The sequence below is a fragment of the Magnolia sinica genome, chromosome 5, assembly GCF_029962835.1.
Source record: "Magnolia sinica isolate HGM2019 chromosome 5, MsV1, whole genome shotgun sequence".
NCBI classification, from domain to species: Eukaryota; Viridiplantae; Streptophyta; class Magnoliopsida; order Magnoliales; family Magnoliaceae; genus Magnolia; species Magnolia sinica.
Window position 1 is genome coordinate 44,157,974 of NC_080577.1, and position 25,613 is coordinate 44,183,586.

The window sequence follows — 25,613 nt, forward strand, 5'->3', positions numbered from 1 at the left end:
TACTGTATGATTGTATCCTTGATGATATGAACAAGCTTGAGCTCGACTCGACTCGAACCACTAGCTCGACTCAAGAGCTTTAGCAAACAAGCCAAGCTTCGATGTTGAGCTCAAGGCTGAGTTCGAGCTCGAACTCGAGTACAACATGGACGAGTCAAGCCAAGCTTGGCCCACCTTGACTCGACTCGACAGTCGTACTTAGATATGAGAACTAGCCCAGTGGTTGGTGGTCGGTGCTATGTGAGCTCCACCATGATGTATGTGTTTCATCCATTCCGTTCATCCATTTTTATAGATCATTTTATGGCTTGATACCAAAAATAAGAGGAATATAAATCTCAGGTGGACCACACCACAGGAAAACAATAGTGATTGAATATCCACCATTAAAATCCTCGTAAGGCCCAATGTACTATTTATTTGACATCCAATCTGTTGATTAGGTCATACAGACCTAGATGAAGGGGAAAAAACAAAGATTATAGCTTGAACCAAAAACTTTACTTGCCCTCAAAAAGTCTTTAACGGTCAATGTTCATTCAACACTATTTCCTGTAATATGGTCCACTTGAGATTGTGATATACCTCATTTTTGGTCTTATACCATAAAATGATCTAGAAAATTAGATGGACAGCATGAATGAAGCACATATATCATGGCAGGGCCTACAGAACACCAAGCACCAGCCCTAGTGGCGGGGGAGTAGCCAATCCGTTTCCGTTAGAGATGTCCCCAATCTCTATCAACTTTCAAACAAATCTGATTGAATTAGACCCTTATATGTATAAAAGTTACAGGATTTAATTAGATGACAAACCGCTTGTTAGAAATGAAGAATACGTGAAAACATGTTTGAAAGTTGAGACTAAGCATTCAAAAGCTTGTTTGAAAGTTGTTTAGTCTTATTAGATCTCATGTCGTGTAGTACTCAATATCCCTTTCAAAACTGATTTGCATAGCTTTAGACAACTTAACAACTTTCTGTCCCTTTAAAAAATGATTTGCATGGCTTTAGACAACCTAGCAACTTTCCAACATGCTTTGTAATGCTCCATTTTCAACAAATGCACGCACGTAGTCATCTCAAATCCTACCACCCCCCTCATTAGCAATGAATCCGTGCAACGCTTGGGATCTTTTCGTGAACGAGGCATGCCCCACAAACAGCTTCAAGGTGGCACATCACGAACATGCCCCAGCCCAAAATTCAGGCTGGTCCACTGATTAGGTGGGCCACGTCGGTTAGAGAAAAGACAATTAACAGTCTCAGCTGAATGTACACGTGACCTTCTCGGTTTTCCTGCCATCACACCTTTCAGTCGGGATCCTCTGTTATCCGGTCAACAGAGAATTCCTGTTACCCTAAGCTGTTTTATATTATTTTTACTTTTTTAGTGAGTGGTGACGTGGACCAATGAGAATTAGGGTATCAGGAATTCTCTGTTCACATGATAACAGAGGATCCGGACTCCACACCTTTATAATGGGAGCCGATTAGCTGTTACTCGGGTAACAGTTTAGTTAGTGTTACCCGTACCTTGTGAGGCCCACTTTGATGAATCTGTTTCATATCCAAGCCGCCCATTTATTTTTTCAGCTCATTTAAGTACGTCATTCCAAAAATTAAGTAGATTAATATATGTGGACCACACTACTGAAAAAAATAGTGAATGACTATTAAAATCTTTTTATAAGTTATAAAATTTTTGTATCAAGCTAATATTTATGTTTTCTATTCATCCAATTCTATTTAACCTTATCACCAGCAGGGATGACAAATAAACCTTAGATCTGCTTACAGTGTTCCTTGTAAAGTTTTTAATGATGATCGTTCAATCATTACTATATATTGTGGTGTGGTCCACACGAGATTTGGATATGCTTGATGTTTGGCACCCTGTCTTAAAATGATCCGAAAAAAAAATAGAGGGACGGAGTGGATATACAACATATCATGAAGGTGGGCCCTATGGTGAGGGTAACATCCACTGGGCTGTTACCCAGGTAACACCTAATCCGCGCCCTTTATAATGGGTGGCTACCTGATGATTGGCCCGGATCCCACGCGCCCACATTATCTCCACGAGCAATTTCCCAAGCGTTCCTCTCTCTCTCTCTCTCTCTCTCTCTCCGAATAACGACACGGAAAAGTAGTCAAATCAAAAAGTCAAATTTCTACAGTCGGCCGCCCCCCCCTGAACGCAGCCGTGGAGTACAAGGTCAACAAAGTTTCCGGAGATCTAAACCGTTCAACCAACATAACATTTATTAGGTTTTATATATTATAAAAAGAAAAAGAGTCTCAAGTCCAACAGATTGTACCATAAGTTATAGACCACCCAGCTAATAACTACCAGTCTTTTATGTGTGTATAACATCCAACCCATCTAACCAGTTGGCCCCACATCAAGAATCACCTTATGGAAAAATCAGCTGCATCCATTCAGTGAGTGGACCACACTAGTATTATGTTATTTATCATAGCTACACATTGCTATGCATTGTCTGTTATGGTGTGGCCCACCTAATGAATACGTGGGTCTGGATTTTATCAAAAGACAATAATTCAAGCGGTGGGGCCAACCTATTGTAAGGGTTGGATGTAGGACACACTTAATAGGTTAGAAGTTATCCACTTAATAAGTTGGACCTAGAGCTAGTGGTCCAACCGGTTGGACCGGAGACCTTGTCATTATAAAAAAATAAAAAATAAAAATAGCTATCAAAGGCCGGTTTTAATAACTGCATGAGACATAATCTATGTCTCTTCCTTGTAAGTTTGCTAGTGACCTGCCGATATTTTAATTTCATAATTGTAGAGACTTTGAAAGCAAGCTATCTGGGTAGGATGCTTTATGGCAGCAGGGCGGAGAGGTAGGGAATCGGTGAATTTCAGCTTCTGTCTTACGGGCGTGGATGGATGTAAAGGTAGGCCGTGGTAAGGTTTCATAAGAAGATACTGAAGGGTCGAGGATTGAGTAGTTAGTAAAAAGAAGAGAAGGAAACAAGATACTGCAAATATAAACTTGCTAGATTCGATCATTAGACATCCTTTACACTGGGAATAGGAACAGCTATGAAGTTCTCTTCCATATATTTTCGATGTTTCTCTTCTACATCCAAAGCAGCTGCAGTTGAGCCTAGAGAAGGTAAAAGGTTTTATTATATATATATATATATATATATATATATTAGAAAATGCTAAATATGGGTGGGGCCCATGGTTCAATGATCCGAAACTTTGGATGATGGGGGCTAGTGTGGATGGCCCATGCACCAAAATCTCTTGCATTGGAAAATCCTAGCGGTGTATTGCGCAACCTTTTATTGTTGAATGAAAACTACTGCTTTACTTATTTATTTATTTATTTTCTCATTTTTAACTGTTTTAAGGTTTATGATTATTCCATCTGGGAGGTTTCTGGGTGCATGGAGTTTTCACTATAGGGACCATAATATCAACAGCCTGGATCAATGGATAATATCTCAATTTGTACAACTACTCAGCCCAATCACGAACGAATTGTTATATCTGTATTGCAGAATTAATGGATTGTCTATGCATCAATATGAGATTCAATACAATAAACTAAAAGGCATACTTGATTGGAAAGACATCCTAATACCTCGATCTTGCCGACAGGTATCTTGATCTTTCGCATCTTACACCTTTATGAGAATCTCTTAATAAGACTAGGGTTTTCTCAGTTGTGTTAGTGAGGGGACCAAAACATCTATTTATAGGAAAGATGGCTAAAAACTTACTCATCACACTTCTCTCTTTAGGGTCTCCACACCGTAAGTTTCCATATTTCGCTTAATAACCGAGTATAGGAACCGCGGTTCAAGACGTCCCGCCCTAAACCTATATAAAATGATCACAAATGTAGTGGGGCTCACTGAATCGCTTAATCTGAATAATCCAACGGTCATATCTGAACCGATGATCATGTGTGGCCCACCTTATAGGAGTCTTACACGAATAACCCTTTTTAATTTCATCCTTTTTTTTATAGGAAAAACTGAATCATGTTTCTCTTTCTTCTTACCTAATTAATTGATCTCTTCCTCAAATAAAATACAATTATGCAATGGCCTCAAACAAATTATATTTGTGGATTTGTAATTATATTCAATTGGCCCATTAAATATAGACCATTGATCCATTCTCTATTTTCATTGGATGGCTAAGATCACATGGCTGTCAGATGTGACAGTGCCAGATTGGCTAGTGTCAGATCATGTAAACACGCTAATGTAGAAGATATTGGGGCATGGCCCATTCCATTGTGGGGCTACCCGATCAACAGTGTGGATTACAAAATGAGGACCACTGACACTTCTGCTGGGTCAAGCGAACGGTACGAAGAGAAACTTAAATACTCTCGACAGTGTGCGATGATGATACTCTGGGAATTAGAAATTAAATAGACATTGCGTACTTTTTGGAATATGAGTAATTTAAATTAAACTATCCAAGTTACGGGTCCAAGTTTAGACTGTATTATGACCCAAAAGTAAATAAATAATGGAAACCCGGTTTTTCAGTTTTTTTCTGCGTGCCTGACAAAGAGTCAATTCCCCAAACCGTGTGTGCACTCAGATGGCAATCAAAGAATTTTTGAACAGCATTTTTCTCTCATGTTATCTGACGGCCAGTTTGAATGGGTTTAGGGGGAGAAAAATTCATTAACTCTTAGTCTTTTGTTCCACGTGTAGTCCAATACCTAATTTGTTTGGTAAATACAGTATTGATTGAATTTGATACCAAACTATTTAAATATTTATAGAAATTCCTATGATATACTTATTCAATTGTGATACATAAAAAAAATATTTATTTATTTTCTTCGATTCATTGAAAAATGAATCTTTTTTTTTTCCTTTCCCAATTAATGAAATCAGATGAATGAAAATTGAATCGTCAAAAAATGATATATATATATATATATATATATATATGGGAAAAGGTACTATGCGCTCGACCTCACGATAAGCTCCCGTGAGGTCGAGCTGTGTGGGCTCCACCATGATGCGTGTCGACCATCAACACCGTGCATTTGATGGGTCCCCTCTAAATTATGGGATATCCCAAAAATCAGCCATATATGGAACTCAGGTGGGCTATACCATCTAAAATCATGTGAATACATGCCAAAAACATATAAAAGCACTTGGTGGGGCCCACCTGAGTTTTGAATGCTGCTGAAACATAGTCCGAACCCTCATCCAAGTGGGACACACATAATGGATGGGCTGGATTTACAAACCACATCTCGGTGGGCCCAAAAAATGATTATGAATGTTTTAATGGTGCACAGCCCCTCCCCACTTCTGTATGTGGTGTGGCCCACACAAGTCATGGATTGACTTGATTTTTGAGACCTAGGCCCACAATGGAATGGTGCATCTGACTGATGGGGTAGATGTGCAAAACGCATCACGGTGGGGCCCACACAGCTCGACCTCATGGGACGGTCTTGTGAGGTCGAGCACATAATACCTTTTCCCTATATATATATATTAAGTGACAATTCTTTGTTCTACACCTCAACTGAGAACATAACCATCTAGTCTGATGTAAAGCAGGTTGCGTATAATTTCATGGCCAAGATGGACCAACAAAGGCCCAATTGGAGGTGAAAGTGATCCGGACCGTTAGAACCTTAAAACGAGTGTATCTCGCAAACTGGAATGAGTTATCCAATTTGTCATATATGATTTTGGGATAGGACGAGCTAATTTAGCCACCTGGTTGCCCACACCGAATTTGTAAGATTCCATCAGATCAATGGTTGAATTCTCATTTTTACTATTTATAGTAAGTTTCAGTTTGATTATAACTCTTCATCCATTGGGCTTTAGCAATTGCGTCCAACATAAAAAGTGCTTAAAATAATTAGGAGAATAGGATGGTTGAGCCAAATAGGCCACTTACTTTTTTTGGCTGAAAACCGTGATATTTAGTACGAATCACTACCATCTATAAATAGTAAGTTTACTATTTATAGTAAGTCACAATTTCTGGGAGTTTTAGTTGTAATTTGATTCCGAAACTTTTCCCTAGGGATTATGTTATTATTTAAGAGGTCGTAAGCTCATTTTTCATAATCAATCAATTTATTATGAATTTATCAAAATTATTTTATTTTCTTTATTTTCCTCGTAGATTCAAGGTATTTATGTGAGGAGTTTAGAAAAGTTTCATGGATTCGGAATAGTTATCCTTATCACCTCAGGAAGACATTGCTACCTCATTAGGTCATCCCCTACGCCATAGTCCCACTGTTCCAAAAGAACTTATAATATGTGAAAGCCTGCTCAAGCCATTATAGGATGGTGTATCAATGTATATCTAAAACCTATAATATGTGAAAGCCTCCTTGAGCTATTATAGGATGGTGTATCAATATATCTTGAACATATTGGGTAACGGTGGATGGTTGAATTCCACATATTGAGCATATTGAGCAAGGGTAGACAAACACTCACACCATAAACAGCCCGCCTGCTGTGAGAGAAGACATCAGAGAAGCATATTTGCTAAGATTGAAACACAGGACCTTCCTCCATAATAACAGGTCTAAAACCTGGAGCCTTTAAAAAAGAAAAAAAGAAAAAAAAGTGGTTGTTTGACACACTATGTTGCATGTTGATGTGAATGCATTAAAATCACGTGTTAACGTAAAACATGTTCTTGTTAATGATCCAGGTGGACAAAGCTTTCAAAATGTACAGCAGTTCTCTCTCAAGGAGTTGAAAACCAGTACTCACGGATTCAGATCATCCAACAAGATTGGTGATGGGGGTTTTGGCTCTGTCTACAAGGTACAGTCTCACTGCATTTTCTTTTTAATCATGTATATGGGCCAATGCCGCAAATCAATCATATAACCAGTGGGGCCAACAAGGATGGCTGATTGTTGAACTAGACTAGTGTGTTTATTTTGGTTGGACCATGAATGCTGATTTGACGACCCTGATTATCCAAGTGGTGACCATGGTAGAAGAACTAATATAGTCAATGGTCCACCGAAGGAAAAAAAAAAAGACCATTTATCAGATGCTGTCGTCTGATCAGAGTGCTTCTTTGGATCATGACCATCAATATTAGGGCCCACAAATTAGACGGTTTGGCTTTTCAATTGGCGGATTCTTTAAGATTGTAGCAGGCCCCACCACTTACTAAACTGGTGCCATGTTAATGCCGAAGGCCCGTTTCCCACCGTATAGAGACCTTCCATGGAAAAGAGAAAGGAAGTCGTACACGTTATAGAATCAATTCAAATTGAACCGTTCAAAGTTGTGGAGCCCTGATTTAGATGGATCACTGAATGTTGTACATTTAATAGGCATTTAATCATCTGCTCAGGCAATCAATCAGATTTGGATGATGAATTATCTACAGTGGGTCCCACAATTTGGGTGGTATAAGAGTTGAGCTGAACTATGCTAGGCGTACTTCTTTTGAATGCCTCTGTATTAAGCATCAGTTAACTCCACTTTCTTAATAAACTCATGATGATCTATTCAGCAGGTGGGCCACACGTATATGAAAGAAGGTGAATGATACATATATGTTTTCCAATAGCAATACTATATATTCAAGCTCTGCAGGCCTACTCCGTATGTGTACGTAGAATCCAAACCATGCATTTGGTGCCTCTCCCCATATTCACTTTCCATGTCAAGAATCATCTTCCTGTTTCTTTTTTTCTTTTTTTTCTTTTTTTTCCTTTTCAAATCATAATAAGATTTACAAAGAAAGACAACCAGGGATTATCTGTACGATGTTTGGACACACCACAGCAGGCAATGTAGAATCACACCTAAAACATATATTCATTCTCTGTGGTCCGATTGAATGGCCTAAATTTCAGTGTCCCTTCATCCGGGACCCGATTACTATGTTGGATGACATCAAGTTCCACATTCCATCTTGAAGTTTCTTTGGTGGGCATCCCTTGGCCAATGTCCCCTATTGTTCCCTTTGGTGCGACCAATCTGAGTTGTAGATTAGATAGGATTCTTTGATCTGGGCCTAAAATGGGAGAGGCACATCTAATGGACGGGTTGGATGACATTCACACATCATATGGACTCCACACAAACGTATGGAAAATATAACGTGTTCAAATGTATATGGTCATAAAGAATGGATAGCCAAAAGAGAATAGTATTATTCTCCATGTTTGGATGCGAGATTCTGATGGAAAAGATACTGAATTCCTTTAGTTGGACTATAGTTATTGTTTATATAGGTGGAAAATAATAAACTGTGCAGGCAATCATTAACTTTATTCAAAGTCAGATGAATCTGGTATTGACACTTTATATCTAATAAATAAATAATAATAATAAAAACCCCTCTTTTATTTTTTTATTATTTTTATTTTTGGCTTTGGCATGGGTGCCAGGTTGGGGATGTTCTTGAGCCCGATTTAAAAATGGGCCGGGTGTGGGTATACCCCGACACACACCCAAACACAAAACCCTATTATAAATTTTATATGTGTGCACATAAAGTAATTGGGGGTTTTAAATTAAGGTGTTTCAAATCCCCTCAAAGAGGGGGTTTGAAATCCAAAGTGAAAGTTTGGATTACATCTAAAATCCTTTCAAGAGTTGCATGTGTAACATTTGTGTCACTAGGCACATGGGTCATTGATGATATTCCGAAACTATCAAATTATCAATTGCATCACTATAATTACTTTAATACGGTGATAAGTGTCGTCCAAACATTGTTCATGTAAATCAATTATTAAAAATCGTTGGTTGTCACTTGGATGTAATCTTGTGCTGGCAGTCCATCCGAGACTTGAAATTTCATCATTTTCAAGTAAAGTATATATTTTATTTCAACAGGCTCATTACAACCATTGTACCAAGCATTGCATACGTACAATAATTAAAGATATTAAAGTTGATTTAGTAATTAAATTTAAACCTGTGTATAGCTACTTTTGGATGATTGGGGACTCTGAATCCAGGGTGACAAATACAAAAGGAGGATTTCAAATTGAGGGGGTTCCAAATTAGGGGTTCTAATTCCACGCTCTCAAACAGGCTCGTGTTTTTTGAAAGGGAAAATTTTAGTTATTTATTTATTTAAATCTACTATAAAATTTAAGTTTTTGAATTAATGCGGGGTGTGTGTGTAAATCTCAAAATCATAAAAAGATGCCTGATTCCATAATGGGTACAGCCACACCCTGTAGGGTACATGTATCGGTGCCCAGTTCATGTGGGTATGATTGTATTAGGAATTAGATTAGTTGGCTGGGTATAGATATTCTTGTACCTTCTCCATTGACACTTTTAATACTACATTTTTGTAAAAAGTCATCATTATAACCATCCCTCGAATTCAAAAAGATAAGTGAACGAGTTAGAGATGTTCCACCTTATTCACACAATGTCATATGTGTTCATTGCCCCACATGAGCTGTGGGTCCTTTCTCTCTTTCCATGCATGTATGTCTAATGAAATTGTGGGCTTGGAATGTGTAGGGAAAGCTGAGAGACGGAAGTGCAGTGGCCGTGAAAGTACTATCGGTGGAATCAACACAAGGAGAGAGGGAGTTCTTGGCTGAGATAGCTGCAATGTCCAATGTCAGACACAAGAATCTTGTTAAACTGAGAGGCTGCTGCTCCCAAGGTCTCAATCGAATTTTGGTCTATGACTACATGCCCAACAACAGCCTTTCCCAAGCCTTGCTCGGTATTTTTCTACTCCCATTTTACTTCCTCTTTTTGGATGGGCCCACTTCACCCTCAGAATTTATAGTGTACACTTGCCACGTCAACGACAATGATCAGGTGGGCCTTATTATGGATGGTCTTCCTACCTAAGGTTATATCGATCAACCCACCACATGATTGCTATCATCCATTGAGTGGTCAAAGGATACAGACAAAATAGTCTGGCCCACTAAAGATTTAAGTAATTTCCTCCTCTTTTTTTTTTTTTTTCAAGTGTATTAGATTAATCCCTATCAATTTTGATTAATGCAATAACAGCTTACAAATACAACTGACACAGCACATTTTCCCTTCCCTCCCATATTAGGCAAAGAGCGCAATGGAGCTAAATTCAGTTGGAAAGTGCGGAGTAGAATCGCATTCGGAGTGGCCCACGGCCTAGCCTATCTTCATGACGAGATCAAACCGCACGTCGTTCATCGAGATATTAAAGCTAGCAATATACTTCTTGATGAAGATCTTACCGCAAAAATTTCAGACTTTGGCCTTGCAAAGCTCTTCCCTGATAACATCACTCACATTAGCACACGTGTGGCTGGAACCATGTAAGTTGGAAGCTCATCCCTTTCTGATCCAGCAATAGCACACGTTAGCACACGATGGATCGTTCTCATTTTTGATATTATGAATGGCCCTGATCAGCCGTATGGCCCATTGGGCTTGGTTCAACACAAACCAAGGTTGGGCTCAAAGTTACTCCTCTTGGGTCTGAACTGGGCCTATTAAGGCCTATTTTGGGTCATGATCTGTGTTCGGGCCTGAATTCAAGGGCCCAATCTAGCCCATTGGCTCCTATCAGTGTTGCTGATGTTTGATCAAATCATCTGATTCTGTTGTCCACATGATCTAATCTTCTTCTTCTTTTCCTGAAATTTCATGAAATGCTAAAAACTGAAGAGGGTACCTAGCTCCGGAATATGCCGTGCGAGGGCAGCTGACTCGAAAATCCGACGTCTACAGCTTCGGGGTGCTCCTACTAGAAATAATCAGTGGCCGATCTGTTACAGACTTCGCAGTGGAGCTTGAACAGTACCTTGTAACACAGGTGAGATAAATTGCTATTATCTAGTGATCTTGGGTCCTCTTAGACACCATGGCCCATTTCGGTGGGCCCATGAGAATAAGATTTGGATGGAAACAGATAATGGGTCCATGGTCGTCCAATTCTTATTCTTGATAGTGGACCCTTTTAACTGTCCATTCTCCGTGCAAATGTGGCCCACCTCAGAACCATACCGGCCTGATTTTTGGGCCCATCAGATGATTTTTGGGCACTATAATGTTCAATGTCATTTCGGCCGTCCCATGCATAATCTGGACAGTTTGCCCTTATAAATGTCTAACCCGAGAAACATCGAGCCTGATCTTGGGGCCCACCATTTGAATGGCCTTGATTACATGCTAATATCTGGTGATCTTGGATATGCTTGAATGCTCACGGCTGTTTCAGCAGGGACCATGCATCCCATGTGCAGAAAAAGTTTCAGTGATAACGGATAACCGGCCCATTATCATTGAATTCTTATGTTGGAAGGTGGATCCTTTTAACTGTCCCTTTTTTAATTCTGCTGTGGCCCACCTGAGAATCAGACTGGCGTGATTATATGCTCCCATCAGATGAACGGACGTGACACATGCTAATCTCTCATGATCTCAGATGAGCTTGAATGCTCATGGCCTGTTTTGGAGGGCACGAGAACGAGATTTTGATGATGACGGGTAACAGGCCCATTATCATTGTGGGTAGATCGGACCCTTTTAGCTCTACATAGTGTGGTCAACCTGAGAACCAGATCAGCCTAATAGTTGGGCCCACCAGATGAACAGCCACGATGACATGAATTTTGCGGTGTAGGCATGGGAGCTGTACAATGCCAATGAACTTCTGCAACTGGTGGACCCCATGCTAAAAGGAGAATTCCCTGGCGACGAAGCTGTCCGATTCCTGAAGGTGGCTCTTCTATGTGTGCAAGAGATGCCAGGCCGCAGACCGCAGATGCCGAATGTTGTAAAGATGTTATTGGACGAGATTGACGTTAGGGATGTCCCAATCTCACGGCCGGGAGTGATCTCGGATTTCATGGACATGAAAATAGGCCACAAACATACGTCCGAGAGCTCCAAAACTTCCACCAGTAATACGTCGACCTCATCGTTCAGCATGATTTGAGAAAGATGTGGGCCATTTCGAATTCTGTCCGTCGACTTCTCGAATGTACAAAGTCATGATCAATTGGATCTTTCTTCGATTGTTTCCAGTGCAGCTGGACTGTTGTTAGCTGAAGAGAGTGTTGTTTATGTATTGTGGTATTGACGGATTGTATATGCATCAATAATGGAGAATCTGATTTGGAAGACATTTATGATGCCTCGTTGTTGCCTAAGGATGTTAGGTTTTTTCACTTATGTTGGTGAGGTTATCATGACATCTATTTATAGGAAAAATGGCTAGATGAGTTTATCCATTACACTTCTCTACTTTAGGATTTCCACAAAGAAGGTTTTCATATTTGGCTTAATAATTGTGTATAGGGACCACAGCTCAAGCGTCCCACCCCGAAACTATTTGCAATGATCATGATTATAGTAGGGCCCATTGAATTACTTAATCTGAATAATCCAACGGTCAAAACTAAACCGATGATCATGTGTGGCCCACCTGAGAAGAGTCTTACATAGAGTGGATGGATTACTTTGATCACGTGGTTGGTTTTGTTTAAATCTAGGAAGAATCTAAATCATTGATTGAAAGATGATGGAATCTCTTTCGTGGGCACTAATTGTATGAGAAATGCTATTATGATTTCACTTCATGGACTGCACAGTGCACAAGTTATACCATCCTAATCATCAGATGGTCCTAATCATTAGTGGTTCGGCGGTCATGGGCATGATGGCCCACAAGTGCGAGGGTCCTGATCAGCATATGCATGTGCCACACGTATAGTGGAATCGTTTGATGGCCCTGATGGTACTCCATGAAAAGCCTGCACCATAGAGGATAAAAAACGATAACAATAATTAAATGGGTTGGGCTGGTGGCGAACTGTCACGCCCCAAACCCAGAAACCGGGCTCACAAAATTCTCGATCACTGAATTCGGTGCCTACAGCCTCCGTAGTACTCTATTTTCGGCTCCCAGCGCTTATACGCCAAATTCCGATCCTGGGATCCTATAAGGAGGATTTTCAGTGATTTTTTATTATTTATTTGTAAAGAAGCATAACCACAAGTATATCCAAATCACAAGAACAACATTATCACCACATATCCACTAATATAAATATTAGAATACAGTGCTGAAAGGGAAACACATGAATTACAAAATCTTCAAAACGGTTTTCCACAAGCTCCTGCCTCAATGCTGCTACGCCCTAATATCACCTGCACGCAACGATCGTTCATAAGCTTACTAAAAAGCTTAGAGGCTGGTGCGTGTGTGCGCAATGCATGTGTCAAGCACATAAATATCAGAGTAAGCGGAAATACTGGCAAGTCCATGAATACTGTCAACCATAACAAGGCTATGTGATGCAAGACATAGTATGCTAAATGTCATATGCGAGGATGCACTGCAATGTGCAAATCCTGACAAGTCCACGAATACCACCAGCCTTATCTAGGCCATGTAATGCAGAAACATAGTAAACCAAGTGTCATATACAGAGGATGCAATATAAAAGAAATGACAAAGCTGGAGTGTGTAGTCAGGATGATAATACGTGGTATCGCAAGCTGTGAGGTTCATCACAAGAGACTTCTATTTAGACCAGTCCCATACCTAAATTTGGATAACTAGACTCAATGTGGTAAACTTCTGATCTCAGGTTGGTCGCGCGCCCAACCAAAATCCTGGCCATTGCGAAGGTTCACATAATGATTTGGTTGCGCACCACCAGCCCAAGTGGATAGTGAATGAATGAATGATTGAGTCAAGTGCTTAGTACGCAACTCCTGCTCAGTAAGTCCATATATGACCGCCACAACGCTTCCGATGTGGGACAAGGTTTCGCCTCACTGTATGCACAGTAGCCTGCCAACTACTAGTAGCTTGCCCAGGCCCCACCCATATCAGCGTCTGCCCATGTGTGTAACATTGACGGGGCGTCACAATATCAATACCATACATCTCTGCGATATCACCGAGGTCTAGTACAGTTCACATTGGCTGTCGCCTCCCGAGCCGCACAACCCAGCGAGTGGAAAAGACCTCACTACCCACCTGGCCAGTAGCTGTCAATACCTACCCGACTCGTCGATAGCGAACCCATTTACGAGCTGGTCAAACTTAGCCTAGCTTACAGCCCCCTCACTCGGGCAGATAAGGCCACACCCCCTTCATAACCGACCATGACATAGTAGGAGACGCCGCCTACTGGTATTCAGCACTTCGGCTCTCATGTATCCACTCGGTCTAGACGTTGGAGCATCCTCAGTACCAAGGGGTTTATGGACTTTCAAACAAGGACATCGAACGTGCCCAAGTGCTAGAACCAAACATTTCCAGTATCCCATCTGGTCAACCACGATATGCCTGTGGAGGTCACAATCCTGATGTAGCTAGGGCGCAAAGTGATCATGTAACACAAAATGCGAGATGCATGAGTGATACTATCCAGTCATGTGGGGAAAGTCCATCTCGCAAGGAGTCCCCTAAATAACTCAGCCCAACGGCAATGCTATGATCAAACAGTCCTTACAACAGGCATATAAATGATGTGTATGAACATGTATCATGATGTAGTACTAAGCATATTCTCAGTGTGTCCTACTAGACTAAGTACACTAGTGATGTAGAGCGGGTCGCGGACAGTTTCATGGCCAAGATGAATTAGAAAAGGCCCAGTCGATGACAGAAGTGATCCAGACCGTCAGACCTTAGATCGGGTGTATCTCACAATCCGAAATGAGTTATCAGGCGTAAAATATATGATTTTGGGGTAGAACGAGCTACTTTAGCCAGCCGGGTTACGCAAGCCAGATTTGCGAAATATCCCTGGATCGACGGTCGTTTCCTTGTTTTAATTTCGTTTTTACTATAAATAGTAAGTTTTAGTTTGATTATAACTTTTCATCCATCGGGCTTTAGGAGTTGTGTCCAACGTGAAAAGAGCTTAGAATAATTAGGAGAACGGTTTGGTGAAGCCAAATAGGACACTTACTATTTTTGGCTGAAAACCTTGCGCACTAGTAGACATCACGACCGTCTATAAATAGTAAGTTTACTATTTATAGTAAGTCGCGGATTCTAGGAATTTTAGTTGTAGTTTGATTCTGATTTCTTTCTCATTGCTTGGTACCCCTATTTAAAGGGTTTTAAACTCATTTTTATTCATCAATTAATCAATTTCAAATTTATTAGAATTTATTTCTATTTCCTGCTTTCTTTCCTTATGGATTCGAGAAGTCTCTGTGAGGAGTCCAGAGAAGCTCTGTGGATTCGGAGTAGTTATCCTCATCACGTTCATCCCTGCATCAACTAGCATGATTATCAGATATAGCAGGCGATGATCGGCCTTAACCGGTATGTCACTTACAAGAATAGGGGCTGAACAATACGCCCCACTAGACATATAGAAGTCTATATGGAATGGTTTATGTTAGACTATCATAACCTACTCAAGGTACTAGCATAACATATATCCTAAGGCGGGGTCCACTAAAAGGATGGTGGATCTACCTCATGTATCAAGGTACTAGCATAACATATATCCTAAGGTGGGGTCCACTAAAAGGACGGTGGATTTACCCCATGTATCAAGGTAGTCTCTACACAGTGAATATACCAAATATGATACCACATATTCTTCCATCTACGACAAAGGATGATGATGTACTCTCCTCCAGATAGCGGATGGCCTAGATAACACACTAATGTCAAGGGTGGACCTCACACTCGTCTTAATAAGGAGATGGATGATGTGGATGATATGTATATGTTACGAGGTCATAACAAATGGGGTACAAAGGTAGAATACATTTCTCATGGTGAGTCAAATGGGTATAAAATGAGATGAGTTCACAGGGTGAGCTAAAAGGATGAACAATTGGGCTTCCTCAATCTCTTATCATGAATATATTGGGCTTCCTTATGGGGCCCAATGCATATACAAAGTGGTCTTGGTGGAGTTCATACATTTAGGACGATGTGTCCTTTTAAGCGGATTGGGTAGCTCACTCAACATCTAAGTGTGCCTTAGGTATGGTCACTAAACTTGGGTAGAACATGTATCTAGGTGGGACGCATTGCTATGGAAGGCCCGATATGAACATAATGTGGGCTCCAAGGTTTGGATAATCTTACAGGGCATGGTGGGAAGCACCATTATCAATGCGGGCCCAACAGTTTGGGTTAGCCCAATGGGTATTATTAACATCGGTGGGGACCTAACGGTTTGGGTTATCCTAATAAGGTAAGGGTGGAAATGGGCTTGACAATGGGCCCTTGGGAAGTTTACAATGGTGGACATTTAACTACTATTGTTTCCTAAAGTGCGATCCATTTAGGATTGGAATCGGAATCACAACGGGGCCCTTGGCCTTCCAAATATCTAGAAAGACAGATGGTCTGCGTGTGTATCACATACATCAAGATGGGCCTGCATGAGGTGGCCTGTATAAATGAATGGGTAGTGTGCATACAACACACATCATGGTGGGTCTCATAGATCACGATGGGCCTCATACAATCACAAGGGCCCTCACACAATCACAATGGGCCTCACACATATAATGGGCCTCATTCTAATGTAGATGGGCCCCATATATACAACAAGTGAGCCGCATGCATCACAATGGGCCTGACGAAGCAATGGGACCCCCAGGCCCTAGCCAAACAGATGAATAGTGTGTATATAATACGTACTTCATGGTGGCCTCACACATCACAATTGGGCCTTACACATACATTGGGCCTCACATGTAGGCCTCATACATCACAATGGGCCTTACACATCACCATGGGCCTCACACATGAGCCTCTTACATCAAAATGGGCCTCATCACATGGGCCTCATACATCACAATAGGCCTCATCAGATGGGCCTCATATACATCACAATAGGCCTCATCACATGAACCTCATATACATCACAATAGACCTCATCACATGGGCCTCATATACATCACAATGGACCTCATTCCATCGTAATGGGCCTCACACATAGGCCTCATACATGGCCACAATGGGCCTCACATACATCAAGTGGGCCTTGCACATATAGCAGGTGGTCCTATACATCAGCAAGTGGGCCTCACGGTGGGCCTACAAGATGGATAGTTAGATATAATACATACATTACGAGGGCCAGCCATGCATCCAACTGATGGATGGTTTGGATATAATAAACATCACGGTGGGTCCCACACGTCCAGTGGGTGGGCCCTGTACCTATAGCAGGTGGGCCCTGCATGTACAACAGGTGGGTCCCACCGTCCTCAGCTGGACGGTGTGGATAGAATACATACATCAAGGTGGATCCCATCGTCCTATGGACGGTGCTGATACAACACATGCATCACGTCAGGGCCCCACTGTCTTGGACGGTCCCACGTCCAGATTGGACGACGTGGATAAAACACTTACATCAGTGGGTCCCACCGTCCATGACTGGATAATGGATGGTGTGGATATGAAACACATACAGCATGTGGGCTCCGCCGTCCCTTGCTAGACAGTGGGCAGCATGGATGAACGCATGCATTAGGTGGGGTCCACGTACACGTGGCCCATTAATTTGAATCAAGTTGATATTTGTGTCTACCCTACCATCCAGACGGTCAGCTGTCTGGACGGTGCTACTGCTACTGGTGCAGCCCTCAAACACCAGATCTGCACCATTGCAGATGGATGGTATGGGTGCAATACATCCATCTAGTTGGGGTCCACGTTAGTGTGGCCCACCAGCCTTTTGAATCAAGGCTGATATTTGTGTCTTTGCCTTCAACAATAGAGCCTGCTGCTGGACAGCAGACTGTCTAGCAGAAGGTGGCCCGCCTGCCCCAAAATGATCTGGAAAAACTGGATGATGGCGTGGATACAATACATCATGGTGGGGCCCACAAATGGGGGTCCACATGGTTGAAAATCTTGAAATTACGGTAAAGACCACTTTAGTAGAAGTAGAAATAGGCCAAAGTGTCCTAGAGGGGGGTGAATAGGACTTTATAAAATTTTATGACAGTTTAAAATCTTATCATCATTATCTTGATCTAATATAACAATTTATCAAGATATCTTTATCTTAACTCTAATGGCTTTCAAGCCAGATAGAGGTTCCAATCACAAGACTATTCAATATCTAAGTAATTCATAAATTTAGTCTATGATGGATGGACAGAGTGACTGTGTGTGGGAAGTGATACTTATTGTAAGACCCGTGTCCTAGTCCGTACTGTTCCGTTGGCTTCCGCGGTCCTTCCGGTCAAATTTCAACAACCTTCGCACCGTATCCGGCATTTGCGCACGATCCTAAGCCAAGTCCCGCACACCGATGTCGGCTCGATCCGAAACTTATGTCTTAGCGATCGCGTCGTTGCTGCGGTTCCAACGCCGTGACTTGCGCACCGAACCGATACCCAGGCAAGAAGATGCCGGTCTGCGTTTATTCCGAAGAAACACCGCGCGTTGCGGATTTCGAGGGAATCTCTACTATAAGTCCCATCAATCAATCATAAATGCAAGCCTTACCTCAAGTACATCAACCCATTCCCTCCTTTTTCAAAAGTCCACCCTCTTTCCACCTCACCACTCCTCTTTTTCTCATTTTCAACAACAACCATACCCCTTTTCAAAAATTTCAACCCAACCCATCACCCATCACTCCATCACCTTACCTCACCCATCCATATCTTCTTTCTCTCCCTCATTTCTCAAAATCTCCAAGCAACCCCAAGCCTCAAACGTCCAAGCTTCCTCTCCCTCTCAAGTGTGGCCCACCTTCCATCTTCCATCTACAACCTCTCATCTCACATCCCCACCATCAAAAGTCCATCAACCTCCATCAAAGTTGAAGCTAAGGAGCATTGGAGTCCAAGGGACCAAGAAGAAGGAAGATAAGGTGGGTGATTTGTCATTATTTTAAATTTTAGGGCCCACTTGTTGGTGGGACCCATTTGGATGTATGTGATTTAATCAAGAGGGCCCATAGTGGCGGGGTTCCTCTATCTCACCGTATATCTCTCTTTATCTCTCTCTTTCTCTCTTTCTTTGTAATGGTGTGGATCCCACCAATATGTGCTACATCTACCCCATCCATCTACATCAGACGGTGTGGCCCACTCTATTGCAGGTGATGATCCACACCATCCATTGTTTGGATGGACCCAATGTATTTTTATATATATAAATATATGTATATATGTTATATTTTATATAATATATATAATATAATATGTATTATATATATAATATAATATATATATTATATGCATATATGTTGGTGGGCCACATCTACGTGGGACCCACCACAGCAATGTGTTTATGCATGCCGTCCAGCGTCCCTGGACGCTGGACGTTGGCGAACCTATACTAACGAGCTAGCCTAGAGGAGGGAGTGGTGGGCTACTCATGCAGGCCCCACCTTGATGTATATGTAAAATCCAAGCCATCCATTTTGTTCCCCATCTCATTTTAGGCGTTGAGCCGAAAAATGAAGTTGATCCCCTTCCTTAGCGGGCCATACCATAGGAAACAAGTTTCCTACCTTTGATTTACTCCCTGATGCTCCTGTATATTTGAAACAGCTCAATATTGGACTCTATGGGTTTGTATCAAGCCACAGGGACTAATGACTGGTGTGGATCTTACTGAAGCGGGCCCCGCCTGGGAAAAACCGTAGAAAAACCAATTTTCAAAAAAAGAAAAGAAAAAGAAGCCAGCAGCAGCAGCCACTGCCACTGACAACAAACGCAGGCAGCGCCTGCGCTGCCGCTGACGGACGGATGGGCAGGCTGGGGGTCACGGCCCCAGCATTTTGGGTCCCCATGGACCGCCGTCCACTCCAAAATCAATCGTGGGCCACACCATCAAAAAATCATAAAAAGACATGTCTAAACATATAAAAACACTTGGTGGGGCCTACCTGAAATTTGGATGCGGTTGAAACTTGGTCTGTACCCTTAGCCAAGTGGGGCACACATAATGAGCGGGCTGGATTTGTGGACCACATCACGGTGGGCCCCCTGTCCATGTGATATATATATATATATATATATATATATTTATACATATGTAAATAAATTAAATAAAATAAAATAAAATAAAATAAAATAAAACCAGCACGGTGGGCTCCCTCCCAAGGTCCATGTGACCTTATGAATAGATTGGATTGCAAATGAATATTACAGTGGGCCCTACCTTGGTTCAGGTAGCTTTATGAACAGTTGGGTGGAAAATAAACATTATGTTGGGCCTTAAGTTGGGTGGAAAATAAACATTATATTGGGCCTTAGGCTGGGTGGAAAATGAGCATTTTGGTGGGCCCCACTTATGTAAGTATTGTAAACCACACCCTCTATTAGTGTGGGCTCCATCATAATGTATGTGTTTCATCCCACTGTCCAACTGTTTTGGAGATAATTTAAGGCCCATTATGGAGGCCCATCTTCATGCATTAGTGGTCCTTGTTGAGGCCCACCTTGATTTGTATTAGGCCCATATTATGAGGCCCATTGAGGCCCACCTTGATATAGATATGGGGCTCATGTTATATAGCCCATTTGATGTATTTGGGTCCTTGGGTCAGGGCCCAATTAGATGTACAAAAGGCCCATTACAATGTGTGATTCATGGAAGGTCATTCCTTGGGAGCAATGTTGGTTTGATGTCCACATTAAATGGATAATGTTGGTTAAATGTCCGCATTATAACTCTCCCTAAGGCCCACTGATAGGCCCATAATTATGGTAAGTAGGCCGTCTAGGACCATCTCCATTATACCTAGAGCCCATCTCTTTATACATGCATATACAAAGTGGTCTTGGTGGAGTTCATACATCTAGGACGATATGTCCTTTTAAGCGGATTGGGTAGCTCGCTTAACATCTAAGTGGGCCTTAGGTATGGTCACTAAACTTGGGCAAAACATGTATCTAGGTGGGACGCATTGCTATGGAAGGCTCGATATAAACATAATGTGGGCTCTAAGGTTTGGATAATCCTACAGGACATGGTGGGAAGCACCATTATCAATGGAGGCCCAACGGTTTGGGTTAGCCCAATGGGTATTATTAACATCGGTGGGGACCTAACGGTTTGGGTTATCCTAATAAGGTAAGGGTGGAAATGAGCTTGACAATGGGCCCTAGGGAAGTTTACAATGGTGGACATTTAACTACTATTGTTTCTTAAAGTGCGATCTATTTGGGATTGGAATCGGAATCACAATGGGGCCCTTAGCCTTCCAAATATCTAGAAAGAGGGATGGTCTGTGTGTGTATCACATACATCATGGTGGGCCTACATGAGGTGGCCTGTATAAATGAATGGGTAGTGTGCATACAATACACATCATGGTGGGCCTCATACATCACAATGGGCCTCATACAATCACAAGGGCCCTCATACAATCACAATGGGCCTCAGACATATAATGGGCCTCATTCCAATTTAGATGGGCCCCATATATACAACAAGTGAGCTGCATGCATCACAGTGGGCCTGACGAAGTAATGGGACCCCAAGGCCCTGGCCAAATAGATGAATAGTGTGTATATAATAAGTACTTCATGGTGGCCTCACACATCACAATTGGGCCTTACATATACATTGGGCCTCACATGCAGGCCTCATACATCACAATAGGCCTTACGCATCACCATGGGCCTCACACACGAGCCTCTTACATCAAAATGGGCCTCATCACATGGGCCTCATACATCACAATAGGCCTCATCACATGGGCCTCATATACATCACAATAGGCCTCATCACATGAGCCTCATATATATCACAATAGGCCTCATCACATGGGCCTCATATACATCACAATGGACCTCATTCCATCGTAATAGGCCTCATATATATAATGGGCCTCACACATAGGCCTCATACATGGCTACAATGGGCCTCACATACATCAAGAGGGCCTTGCACATACAGCAGGTGGTCCTATACATCGGCAAGTGGGCCTCACGGTGGGCCTACAAGATGGACAGTTAGATATAATACATACATTACGAGGGCAAGCCATGCATCCAACTGATGGACGGTCTGGATATAATAAACATCACAGTGGGTCCCACACGTCCAGCGGGTGGGCCCTGCATGTACAGCAGGTGGGTCCCACCGTCCTCAGCTGGACGGTGTGGATAGAATACATACATCAAGGTGGATCCCACCGTCCTATGAACGGTGCTGATATAATACATGCATCACGTCAGGGCCCCACCGTCTTGGACGGTCTGGATGAAACACAAGCATCAAGGTGGGGTCCCACGTCCAGATTGGACGATGTGGATAAAACACTTACATCAGTGGGTCCCACTATCCATGATTGGACGATGGACGGTGTGGATATGAAACACATACAGCATGTGGGCTCCACCGTCCCTTGCTGGACGGTGGGCAGCATGGATGAACGCATGCATCAGGTGTGGTCCACGTACACGTGGCCCACTTGATTTGAATCAAGCTGATATTTGTGTCTGCCCTACCATCTAGATGGTCAGCTGTCTGGACGGTGCTGCTGCTATTGGTGCAGCCCTCAAACACCAAACCTACACCATTGCAGATGGACGGTGTGGGTGTAATACATCCATCTAGGTGGGGTCCACGTTAGTGTGGCCCACTAGCCTTTTGAATTAAGGCTGATATTTGTGTCTTTGCCTTCAACAGTATGGCTTGCTGCTGGACAGCAGACTATCCAACAGAAGGTGGCCCACCTGCCCCAAAATGATCTGGAAAATTTGGATGGACGGCGAGGATACAATACATCATGGTGGGGCCCACAAATGGGGGTCCACATGGCTGAAAATTCTGAAATTACGGTAAAGACCACTTTAGTAGAAGTAGGAATAGGCCAAAGTGTCTTAAAGGGGGGTGAATAGGACTTTATAAAATTTTATGACATTTTAAAATTCTATCATCATTATCTTGAACTAATATAATAATTTATCAAGATATCTTTATCTTAACTGTAATGGCTTCCAAGCCAGATAGAGGTTCCAATCACAAGACTATTCAATATCTAAGCAATACATAAATTTAGTCTATGATGGATGGACAGAGTGACTGTGTGTGGGAAGTGATACTTATCAGTTCTAAATAATCATGCATCATGTGATCATTCAAAGTATACACAATAAAAGAATATGCAAATAACAATCTCAAACATGGTCGTTCTATAGTGGTTCGGCTATATGCCCACTCCACTTCTGGTGGACGCACTCAACCCTTGAGTGTACCGGATCTCACTAACAGAGGTTTTAAATCAGGTTCACCTCTAACCTTCACAACCTACACAAGGTCGACTCTAGGACCTACACAAGGAACCTAGACGTGTCTCCATAAGATACAAGTTTATGCCCCACATAAGAGCAAGGGTCAACACACAACACCCGGGTTTTAGGCCACACAGGCCAAGGATCCACACAAGGAACCTAAAGTTTATGCCCTTTACAAGAGCAAAGGTCAGCACACAGCTCCTAGGGCTTTAGGCCGCACAAGCCAAGGACCTACATTAAGGACTTAAGTTTATGCTCACCAAGAGCAAGGGTTAACACACAACACCCAGGGTTTTAGGCCACATAGGCCAAGGACCTATACTAAGGACCTAAGTTTATACTCACCAAGAGCAAGGGTCAACATACAGCACCCACACGCATTCTCTCGTCGAAGGCCTTGTATGAGGACTTGAAAGGGGTGAGAATCACCTGTGACCTAATCCTATACAAAGGAATGATCAGCAGGGTCTTTGGACTCTAATGACTTACAGATAAGTAGATTAGCCCCATTAAGCACGTTGATGAAGATCTCCTCCTTTGTTGATAAAGAATCTTCAACTCCCTTGATCTGCAACATGTATGATGCTCCAATGTAAGGCGACGGGTTGGGTCAAGGTTATGTTGGTAATTACTCTATTAAATGATTAATCATTGGAGTGGCAGAGTAATACCACAATCTATGCATTCAAGGAATCTCAGCTCAATAATTTGCCATTATGGTGATAGCTGAAGGATCCTTGAATGCAGAAGTTCATTCACCAATCCACTCTATTGAATATCAATGATGAGGGTGGATTGAGGAATGAACTCCCTTGAGAGAAAAGGGCTTAGGGAAGGTGATCTGAATTAAATACTCAAAAGCTCTATCTTTTTTCTCTTTCAAACAACCTAAGGCAAGCTCTCATTAAATAGGCAAAAAGTTCCAATGGAAATAAAACAGTCATATTTTTTGACAGAGTACGAGTAAGCTTCGATATCATCGAGTGTATACTCTCGATAACGTCGAATGGCCGCTCGATAACACAAACTCAATCTGTCAAATGCTTTTCAACCTTTTTGCCAACTGATCGATGATATTGAACATGCTTCGATGTCATCGGATTTCGAACTCCGACTTCATCGACCCATGGTTCGATTCCTCGATATTTAAAAACATGAGAGCAGACTTGCCTTAGGAACTGAACAGACATCGATATGATTAAGCATTCCTTGATGTCATCTGGTTTTGAATATCGATGATATCAATACCAGTTTCGATTCATCGATCTTTTCAAGAAATTTTCCTATAAACTTGCTGGACAGTTTTGTGTCCCAATTCGATGACATCGACCTAGTCTCAATATGATCGATCTTTGAATATCGATATCATCAAGTGATTCTCGATACCTCAAACATTTAAAAGAATTTACCTGAAAGCTTACTGGACAGATTTGTGTCCCAATCCGATATCATCGAAGGTCCATCGATATCATCAAGATTTGAAATTCGAAGATATCGAGGCTCTCTTTGAGTGATCGAAAATCACATGATTTTTCTTAACTGCTTAATGGACACAAACTGATCAGATGTTGATTTTATCAAGCTGTTTCGATGAACTCGAGATTCGAAAGTCAATGATATTGATCCTGTCATCGATTCATCGAGAATTCAACCCAAGATTTATTTTGGTTGTTGGATATCTGAAGTCCTCATTTTGATAACATCGAGCGAGTTTCGAGGACGTCGATAATAGAGTTCGATGTCATCGAAGCGCTATCGATAAATCGACAAAGGATGAAAACTTAGATATTTTTTTGATTTTGCAAAACAGTTTTCACACCTTAAACCCTATGTTGTTCTAATCATTTTTAAGGGTTTTACATACCTGGTGTTTTGGAAAATGGGATGTGAGGCTATGTTTACCTTTGTAGAGATCTGAAGCCACATCCAGTTGAGGCAGATGCTTGAATGATCTTCCTATGGGTCTCACTTGTCTTACAGATTCAACACATGCTAATTGACAAACCAAGACACTTTCAAATCCGGCTGTTATACGTGTTATCCCCACCATCCAAGATTGCCCAAAAACGGCAGCAAGGTGGCCCTGGACGGTGGCAGCAAGGTGGGCCCCGATTTGGACAGCGTAGATAACACTCATGCATCATGATGGTGGGCCATCAACATAAAATAAAAGGACAGAGAGAGAGAGAGAGAGAGAGAGAGAGAGAGAGAGAATCGAGTGGTGAAGGGAGCTCCACCACTATGAGCTCCCTTTGCATGATACAGTGTATACAACAATTGGGTCCCATCGAATGTGGGCCCTCAAACCATCAAATCCATGGTGAAAATTCCTCTCCCACCAACAAATACAAAGTCTAGATGACCTTCTTGAAATGGAAATCAAAATAAACATCATGATGGGGTC

The 25,613-nt window shown here is 41.9% G+C and overlaps 1 protein-coding gene across 1 annotated transcript; it reads left to right on the forward strand.

The window, feature by feature from the left end:
* Positions 1-2,724: 2,724 nt before the first annotated feature.
* LOC131245989 (putative serine/threonine-protein kinase) lies at positions 2,725-12,212 on the forward strand. Its single transcript, XM_058245827.1, has 6 exons — positions 2,725-3,150; positions 6,714-6,829; positions 9,515-9,725; positions 10,074-10,311; positions 10,664-10,811; positions 11,622-12,212. The coding sequence occupies exons 1-6, from the start codon at positions 3,078-3,080 to the stop codon at positions 11,934-11,936; spliced, it is 1,101 nt and encodes a 366-aa protein (XP_058101810.1). The 5' UTR covers positions 2,725-3,077; the 3' UTR covers positions 11,937-12,212.
* The last annotated feature ends 13,401 nt before the right edge of the window (positions 12,213-25,613 follow it).

Coding starts and splice junctions, on each gene's coding strand:
- LOC131245989 (XM_058245827.1), top strand. CDS start 3,078: ATGAAGTTCTCTTCCATATATTTTCGATGTTTCTCTTCTACATCCAAA. Junction 6,830..9,514: donor GTTTTGGCTCTGTCTACAAG/GTACAGTCTCAC, acceptor TGGAATGTGTAG/GGAAAGCTGAGAGACGGAAG. Junction 10,812..11,621: donor AACAGTACCTTGTAACACAG/GTGAGATAAATT, acceptor TTTGCGGTGTAG/GCATGGGAGCTGTACAATGC.